Raw genomic sequence first — 9,678 nt, forward strand, 5'->3', positions numbered from 1 at the left:
GGTATTACTACTGTTGTACTGTTCAAAAACTGAAAGCTGAAAGTTTAAAAATCACTTCAGAATTTCAACTCCTGTTAGCCACTAGAAAATGTCACCAAAGCGGGTGCTATTTTCCTTTTGGGATCTGTCATGAGGGTCTATTCCCTGCTCCGCTCAAGTTTCTTCAGGAAGAGTCCTCTCGGCTGGCTGGCCAATTGTAGGCAAGGAAGCATTGCAGGGCAATCTGAGTACACAAGGACTTTAATCTGTAGAACAGTGCAGTAATGTACTATACATGACTATTGACTCATCAAATCCGATTAAAGTAATATGAGAAGTTTCAATACCTACCCCCACTCAGTATCTACTTTATTGCTTCATTCTTGCTCTGACCTAAGGGCATTTGTATGGCTGTGTTAGCGATTTTCACTTTAATTTACTTTCGGAAACAATGTGGTTAACGTGTGGGAGAATTAGGCAATACCAGACCGATGCCATCATTCTTTCCCCTATCACAGCCCATAGAATTCCACACACAAATGAACAAGACAAAGATGGGTTTTCAAACTGAATTAAAAAAAAAAAAAACAAGAAGCACTGGCTTTCATGATCCATTATCCAGTGGCTGTCATAACATCATAATAGCCAAGGGTTGTTCATTATGTCTTGCGCCTACCCCTCTGTCCACTTCCATGTATGGCCCAAAGAGATAAACAAATAACCAAAGAACCAAAAGGTGTCTTTCAAAATGAGCTTTATTGAATAAGCAATAAACACATTTATTTCGTTTTCTGATTATTAGATTTTCAGTTGTACATTTCGCAAGTCCAACCCCTTATATGAAGGATGTTCTCTGCAGTTAACTCCCTTGCCTAGTCTCATTCATTATACAATGTTACACAATGTTATAAGCACACACACTTCTGGCGAAGACAATACTGTAACAATGGGAAGCTAAAAGCACATATCATTGTATGTAATCGGATCAACAGGGATCAAAAATATTGCCACAGAAGTTACACTCGCTGTGTCTTCGTCCAGTAAACAGTGGTGATGCCTGAATCACATTTGGTGGTAGTGCAGGACTGTGAATACAGTACAAAATGAACAAAATTAAAAAAAAAAAAAATTTATATTCTACCTTTGGATTTACAACACTATACTCGATTCAAAATCAGTAAAAAAAATATAAATACTGTGATTTAGCATCATATCTGCTGAGAAAAATTTGTTTCACAACATTGAACATCGGTTAAATTAAAAACATGGGAACGAGAGAGAATTTCCATATTTTGTTGTCACAAAGCACAGGGGGGCGAGGGGGCAATCAGAAACTGAGATGGGAATAACATTGAGTAACACAGCTTAATAGCACCATGTGCCCGTCTCCACACTTTGGGTTGGAATCAAACCAAGGTCTTGGCATTAAGAGCCCTTAATCTACTCACGAGGAGACGACCCATCACTGAACCCAGGTGCAGAGAATAATCTTGATGGTGGATGGAAACAGTTGAACTGAGTGAAAACATGTTGTCAGCAAAAATGAACCCAGACGGAATACTAGACACTGTACTAGACATTTCATCAGATTTCATCAGTGTTGTTTTTGCCTCTGTGCCTGGCTCCATGCCAATTTTCCAGGGCACGTTGACAAAGAAATACAAAGAGCTCCAGGGCTGCAGCACCTGTGGATTTCATAAAGAAAAACACAAATCCGCTGCATTGTTATCTAAATATGACGTTTAACATGGATTGCTGAATGCCCTGAGGATACAGTAGTTATATAGCATATATGATACAACCAAATGGTTAAGTCTATAAGTCTATCAAAGCACTTATATAGCATATGAAGTAGCTTGGACTGCAAAACACCCTCAGTCTTCTTTATGCATCCCCTGTCCTCCAAGTACAAAAAAGGGGATCGGAAAACAAACGGCATCTTTTACTGGGGAGTTCATACAGTCACAAAAATGGCTTTAAACAAAAGTCGAACTTTCAGACTTTAGCTGCATGTGGATGCATTCCCAAGATGAGCCCACTGGCACGTAGACAGCAGGTCATACACCGGGGAGACGGTCGTGCTCAGGTCAGAGATGGTCGTTCTGTTGGTCTCCTGCAGGTTGAACAGGTAGAGCCCATCCTTGGCCAGTGGCGGACAGCTGCAGTGATTCAAGAGGAGCACGTGGGTACCCCTCAGGGTGATCAAGTTCTTCTCCACATGGATCTGCAGGACGTTCTTTACCACAACTTCACGGGACCCATTTTCTTTCACCGCCATGCTTTCCACTGACCCTATGAGTACTGGAACACGTACACACACGCACACACACACACATGAACATGCACACACAAGGGCACCATTTCAAAATTTACACAATTTATATTTTCCAGTAATTCCATTTTGAGTAATATCCATGGTCACATATGACCACCATGTTATTTGGTCACCATATAATTTGTTTTACTGAAGTCATTGATTGTTACAATACCATTATGTTTCAGCAACTTTGGGTTTCAGAAAAATATATTCTGAAAATCTATTATTATGATTATGATCAATAATACTTAAAATGATGTAAACTAAACAACATTATTGTTAATTATTAATAATGTTAAATATTATATATTACTACTACTACTACTACTACTACTACTACTAATAATAATAATAATATAGCTACAAAGCCATCTTATAATAATTAAATATGTATCTAAATACATAAATTAATTGCACTGTGCTGGGCTGCACAAAACTCAGTGGAATGGAATAGGGCTGAATAAGGTTGCAACTAGCATTCTCCTCTGTGCGAGTTACAGATGTACTGCACGAGGTTTACCTGAAGCTGTTCCAGGTACATTAGCGAATCCTTCAAACCACATCAATCCCACAACAGCAATTTCAGATATTTTGCAAAGCCTTTTTTTCCCACGGAGCGCAGGAACTGGTGCCGTAGGCTATGCGTGGCAAATTAATAACAATAATAATAATAATAATAATGATACCTCATATTTATATAGCGCTTTTCTAAGTACTCAAAGCCACTTTACATGGGGGAAAAAAAGAAAGAGAAATAAAAAAACTTTATTAGGTTGAAGGATAAAAGAAATTGTATCAAAAATATATATATGTATATATATATACATATATATATATGTATAAGTAAAAATAAAAACAATCAAACAATAAAGCTTGCTGGAGCTTGCTGGAGCACAAGAAAACGAATCTAAACTCAGGTGGAGAAGCGGCGAAGAAACAGCGCCAGCGTCCTCTCCATGAAGGCTTGCTGAAATTGTGGTCATTCACTCACTCACTCACTAACGGACAACCTTTGGGAAGCATGTGCAGGTGGTGCTTTGTTTAGTAAGACGCATTTTTGTAGGACGCATGCGCAGATGCATCTCCCAAAATCACCACTTCGAACGGCACGCCATTTTTAAGCATAGCTTTATCGCCAAACGTTACTTTAGCTAACCCTAACATGTTCGCGCTTCGCCTACTTTAGCTAACCTAGTTAGCGCGTACGGATTGCCTACTTTACTTAACCTAGTTAGCGCGTACAGATGCTATCCTGCACGCATGAGTAGGAATTAAGGACACACAGCTACAACCACTGATACAGATGTATGGACACACGGAGGACAACAAATAACATTACAGAAGTGAGGACGTGCCATAGCTAGCTAGCTATATAGTATGGAGGGCAAAACTGAGCTTTACAATGTCGCCAGCAGTGTATGCGTGTAAGCTCGACAACACATTTCTCATAGAAAAGGTAGTTTGTAGCCTTTTTTTAGTTCATTACAGTGGTGGTAGAAGTGAAGAGATGTAAGTGGTACTGTGCTGTTAGCTTTTATTGATCGCTGTACAAGGTTAATGTAAAGTAGCTAGCACAATCTGACAGCACTAACCCGTAAAAATGTACTGTGAATGGCACTTGCTTCATCAAATGGTATGTGAAAAACATTCTATTACAGTCAGTGGCACCAAAATTTCATGTCACACCCTCAATAAACGGCAGAAGTCCTACTAGAAGATTTGATTACATCTTACAGTTATATATTTTCTGAAATGTTATCGATTCTGCTTGGCCACAGTCAGTGAAACTAGACAAATTGAGCGTAGAGTTTCTATGTAAATTACGTCAAAAGGATTCAGCCCTGTTGTTTGCTACCTAAACTTCACAGCACAGTCATTGCCGTTATCATGATTGTAGCATGAAGTGTCTATTTTTACAATCCATTTAAACCATTCACAAATGACCAGGGACTTTGCAGTTAGAAGGCGGGATGTGTCAAGTCTCCAGTGAAAATATTGACCATATTGCTATCAGTCAGAATTCTGACAGAACCAACTGCCATATATGACCACGTACAATCAACCAAAAAATATAGTTCGCCAAGTTGCGCCGTGGTTCTGGATGGTTTTGTGCTTGTTTTGTTGCAAAGCCATAAGTGTGTAGTCATACAATAACAGGAGGCATTACCTGTCTTTTTGCATAGCTCATGCAGAGCCTTCTGGGTGTCCAAAGTTATAAGCTCACAGTGCCCCGAGTTCTCTGCAGAGGCAAAGACACATTGGTTAGAGTGACACTGACGGCTAAGGGAATTCAATCAAAGACCCCTAAACTGTTTACAGGCACATGCGTTTGCAATCAAGCCCCACAGATTAACCTCAGTAAGATACTCTATACACTGTATAGGCCACTAGTTAGTAAATGATTTCTTTTCCTACCAGCATGCTATTTTGTTAATGACCGATCTGTACGTAGATCCATGCATATGAGGGTGATTTGTGTGATATTTTACACCTTTTCCCGCTTCTTGGATTTTTCAGTCTTTACCAATATTGAAGTTGTTTGATTGAATATGAAAAAGTCAGATGTGACTGAATTGCCCTTCCCCGGCCAAGTGCATTTGATTGAATCTTGATGGGACCCGTTCCCTGCATAAAAGACCCACCTGCCTGCTTATTATGTGACTGTTGCAAGTCACCTAATTTTATTCCTTTTACAGTGACCCTAAGCATAACACGATCTCCTGATAAGTAGCTTGTGAAGTAATGGGGTTCCTTGCTAAAGGCCTGCAATTCTCATGCTCCACAGTATTTATAATAAACCTGAACTGTCCCCCAGCCTGTGGGTTTCAGGAACCGGAAAAGAATAGGCGCTGAATGACAAGACTGATCTAAAGCTCCCAACAGCAAGTACCCTGAAAAGGTACTTTGAGCACCGTGATTGAAACTACTACACAAGTGGAGTTGTTGCGGTTGTCGTTGTAGTTGGACAGGCAGACGCAGGCGGGACAGACAGACAGACACGCTCGGGCGCGGCCTCCGCTGCGGGACTCAGACCCTGTGCCGGACGGCGGGGGTGACTCTGCGGAGGTGTCCCGCACAGCAGTAGTGCTGGGTAGTGTTGTACTGGAAGTGTCCGCAGCAGGAGAGGCCGGGCGTCCTGGGGTACGGCAGCTGCTTCTGGGCCGAGGCGCAGCACTGGAGGGACACGTTGGCGATCAGGTGGACCCCGCAGCACTGCGCCTTGCCATGGTGCCCCGCCTGCAGGCTGTGGAGGTGGCCAGAGCAGCACTTCGTTTTGGGGTCCCCAGGGTCATAGGGCTGGACCCCACAGCACCCCATTCCCCTTTTCCCTGGCCATCTTCAAAGAAACAAAGAAATAAACACTCAATTTAGCAACATTCCCGAGTGGATATTAATAATAATAATAATAATAATAATAATAATAATAATAATAATAATAATAACAATAATCATTATCATTTTTCTAATTTAACTGTGTAGTAGTGCTTTATAAATATGGTGTACAAAGAAAAATGTACAAATATTAAATTAAATTGGTAAATGTTGCTTTTATTATGGGCTGAAAAAGACCAGGAGTCCACTGCAGAGGGCCCTTACAGTATCTGTGATGCAGGAAAATTGTAATCCAGTAAATAACACAGAATCCTGTTGCCTGATTAATTGAACAAGCCCAGTTCCCAAGCCATTATACTAATACATGTAAAGTTGCAATGCGAAGATGTGTACCGAGTGCCCTGAGGTACTGGAAAACTGAACATCTGCCACGCCAAACTGAGTCACTAACGATAGCAACATGTTGAAGTGAAACTCTGTGACCGCTGCAAAGCCCTCAACCAAGCTTAACACTATGAGTCCCCCTCAGGATTGTATAAGGCCCTATCCTACCAAGGCTTCATCCTTTTGGAGTTCGGTGGGTGAGAGTTCCTTGTGTCATCGCTGCTCTGACGCCCCTTACCATCTCACCAGGCTCCTACAGGTTACTGTCACAAGCGGGAAATGTGCCTCTACTCCAGGGATACTTATGCTGCCTTCACGTGCTGTCAGAAATATCTGTATTTACGAGTTGCGCACACATGAATGACCCAGCAAAGTGGGTCATTTTCCAGTGGAAAATGTTTTGCTATGATACCTGAATTGCCGAGTTGTGACATTTCGTGTTGTCCCTGCTTGCCTTCATAAATAAAATACTAGCATCAAAAAGAAACGACTAAGAGCACTTGAGTGCATGACGTTACAATTTGTACTTGTGAACTCGGAGGTAACGAGGAGCACATGAAGGCAGCATTAAATCTGACCCTTGAGGCCAGTAGCGCTGCTGGCTTTCATTCTTCCCTTCCAGTCAGGGAAAAAATTAGACCTGGGACACCAGATCACTGGCCAATCAGTGACATTAATGAATCATTAACTGTTATCTGTAGTTAGAAGCCAGCAGTACCACTGCTGCCTTTATTGAACTTACTGAGGAGCCGGCACAGATAGAGTATATTTGGGCAGTCCATGCTGGTAGACAACAAGGGCCTGTTTGTAATATGAAAAATGTCACGAGAGAAAGTTAGGAGATGTCCGTACACTGGAAAAACGAATTCTTCTTTTTATAGTATTGCTGAGAAAAAAGGCAGGGGACCAGAGTTACTTGGCACCAAGCACTGCGTCATGCAAGGAGGGTATTCAGCCAAACACCAGGCATTTGACCAGGTGACATTTACATGAGCATGTGGGAAATTCCATTCTTCCCACCGCATATTCCGGAGGCAACTCCCAAGCAATTAAAGCAAGAGGAGAAGTTAGCCAAGAATTCCAGCCACTCAAAGACAACCAGTCCGCATCCTTTACATCAACTGGTACTGGCAGTTAGCCAAGGCCATTCCAGGGGCATTCAGCAGATCCTTTTGGAACAGAAAATATGTTCATGCACAGTAGGCGATCTGGGAAACAAGGTATGGCTTCCACATCAATAAAGGATAAGACCAGGCGACATACTGCTGCACTGAGAAAATGTTTAATTCCTGGCATGTAAACTAACTGAAGTGGGCTGTCTGGGCCTGCCCAGAAACTGTGAGATCCAAAGGCTCCAGAATCTGGGTGGAGGAACATTCCAAACCTCACAACAGTGAGGACACGCTTCTCCAAGATCCCACATCAATTCTGGAGTCATAAACAGGAGCCACACTATCCTCTTTAAAAGGGAAAAAAGTTACAAGATGAGGATCCCATTGCTGTATGTCCCTATCTGTCTCATAGGAACTCTCTTTTGGTACTTTGTGTATTGCTCTCAGGTGGATTTTTGATGAATCACTTGTTGTACGTCGCTCTGGATAAGAGCATCTGCTAAATGCCTGTAATGTAATGTAATGAATCCGTTTAGATTCATTATTTTGTGTACAATCCTTTAAAAAAAAGCCATTTTTTAAGTGGGGAAACTCACAGACTACTCAGACATGCTTAGATGTGATATCAAAAAATGGGCTGCAAACCATGCTTTCTGTCAGGTTTCATTGACTTAATTTTGCGTTTTCGTAAATCCATTCTATTGGCTATATCCACGCCCGAAGCAGGACATCTTCTTCTATGGGGCTGCGACCGGGCACCAACAAGTGAAATTTCTGCTCTCCAAAAAGCTAATGCAGAAGTTTACTAACGGTTGGGATGTACAATTGCAAGGAATAGTTCCAAATCAGAAGTGATATTACTGTTATTCGAAACATATTCTGAATAGACATAAAATACACAAAGAGGCATGCAATTGTACTATGAGTTTCCTGTTTTTTGAAATTGAGATTTATCATGATTTTTGAAGTCCTAAACGATTTCCCCATTTGGACGGTAGTCAAACCCACTGAGAAGCTGCAGTGGAGGGGTAAGTCTCTCTACTAAAGCTATCGGCAAGGTTGTGCTATGCAGATATAAATGATAAACAACATTTCAATAAAGTCTGGGCTGAAAAAAGTGAACATATTCTTTAACACTGATGAAGAAATTTTCCCTTCTGGGACAAGTATGGGACGCTCGCTCTCAGGCAAGCAAACAGATGCATGCGCCAATAAGTAGCCTGTTTTTAGGATACTGTCGACAGATGTAGCAGCTACCGGTGTCCAGCACAGCATAGGTCCTTATCGGGGTCATAGGTCTGTTCTCCGCAGCAGTGCAGGCCTCGTTGTGGGTGCAGAATCGACCCGCACTGAGTTTCTGATTGTGGGCAGTGAATCCTGGTCCCAACGCACTCCGCTCCCTCCAAACTGCATCCGATCAGGTCATGAAGCACTCCGCTGCAGCACAGCTTTGTCTGGTCCAGCACACTGTACGACTTCTCTCCACAACACTGTGGAAGAGAGACCCGCAGCTCACCAGAGGAACACGCTGACTAAAGATGCACACACACACATGCTATTATTATCGCATCGAAAACCCACCCACAATAACTGACTGAGCCAAATGAGGTTAGAACTGCCTTGACAGATTCCTCACACTGTCAAGTACAATTTACAAAGCAAATCCATTTTCGCTGAAGTTCTGAAAATTAAAAAAAAAAAAAAAAACATTTTAAAAGTCTCAATTGTTGCATTGAAATGAATATATATTCAATTTCATCTTTATAATGTGGTCATTTTCATACTTTCATAATGTAAAAGAGAAAAGTTGTTTGTCTGCCTTAGGATGGGATACGTTGTGTGGCCTGAGAAGGCAAAAATACTTCCTTGTGTAAAAATGTTCTGGAATGTTCCTCATGTTGTAGTACAGCTAACGCTTAGGACCCATCTTTTGTCTCCTCAAGCCCTTCCAATCAGCTATTTTCCTTTTGGGATCTGTCATGAGGGTCTATTCCCTGCTCTGCTCAAGTTTCTTCAGGAAGAGTCCTCTCGGCTGGCTGGCCAATTGTAGGCAAGGAAGCATTGCAGGGTAATCTGAGTACACAAGGACTTTAATCTGTAGAACAGTGCAGTGATGTACTATACATGACTATTGACTCATCAAATCCGATTAAAGTAATATGAGAAGTTTCAATACCTACCCCCACTCAGTATCTACTTTATTGCTTCATTCTTGCTCTGACCTAAGGGCATTTGTATGGCTGTGTTAGCGATTTTCACTTTAATTTACTTTCGGAAACAATGTGGTTAACGTGTGGGAGAATTAGGCATGGTAAATGGTAAATGGACTGCATTTATATAGTGCTTTTATCCAAAGCGCTTTACAATTGATGCCTCTCATTCGCCAGAGCAGTTAGGGGTTAGGGGTTAGGTGTCTTGCTCAAGGACACTTCGACATGCCCAGGGCAGGGTTTGAACCGGCAACCCTCCGACTGCCAGACAATCGGTCTTACCTCCTGAGCTATGTCACCCCATAGGCAATACCAGACTGATGCCATCATTCTTTCCCGTATC

General features: G+C 41.9%; 1 protein-coding gene and 1 long non-coding RNA gene across 2 annotated transcripts; both read right to left on the reverse strand.

Moving 5' to 3' along the window:
- Positions 1 to 716: 716 nt before the first annotated feature.
- Positions 717 to 4,562, reverse strand: LOC118209815. Its single transcript, XR_004761772.1, has 2 exons — positions 4,464 to 4,562; positions 717 to 2,280 (listed from the first exon to the last, which is right to left on the reverse strand). It is a non-coding gene; the product is annotated as an uncharacterized LOC118209815 (long non-coding RNA).
- Positions 4,563 to 5,323: 761 nt separating this feature from the next.
- Positions 5,324 to 8,640, reverse strand: LOC118209138 (usherin-like). Its single transcript, XM_035384297.1, has 2 exons — positions 8,383 to 8,640; positions 5,324 to 5,633 (listed from the first exon to the last, which is right to left on the reverse strand). The coding sequence occupies exon 2, from the start codon at positions 5,612 to 5,614 to the stop codon at positions 5,324 to 5,326; it is 291 nt and encodes a 96-aa protein (XP_035240188.1). The 5' UTR covers positions 5,615 to 5,633; positions 8,383 to 8,640.
- Between the last annotated feature and the right edge of the window lie 1,038 nt (positions 8,641 to 9,678).

Source organism: Anguilla anguilla, chromosome 12 (genome assembly GCF_013347855.1).
Source record: "Anguilla anguilla isolate fAngAng1 chromosome 12, fAngAng1.pri, whole genome shotgun sequence".
Lineage (NCBI taxonomy): Eukaryota > Metazoa > Chordata > Actinopteri > Anguilliformes > Anguillidae > Anguilla > Anguilla anguilla.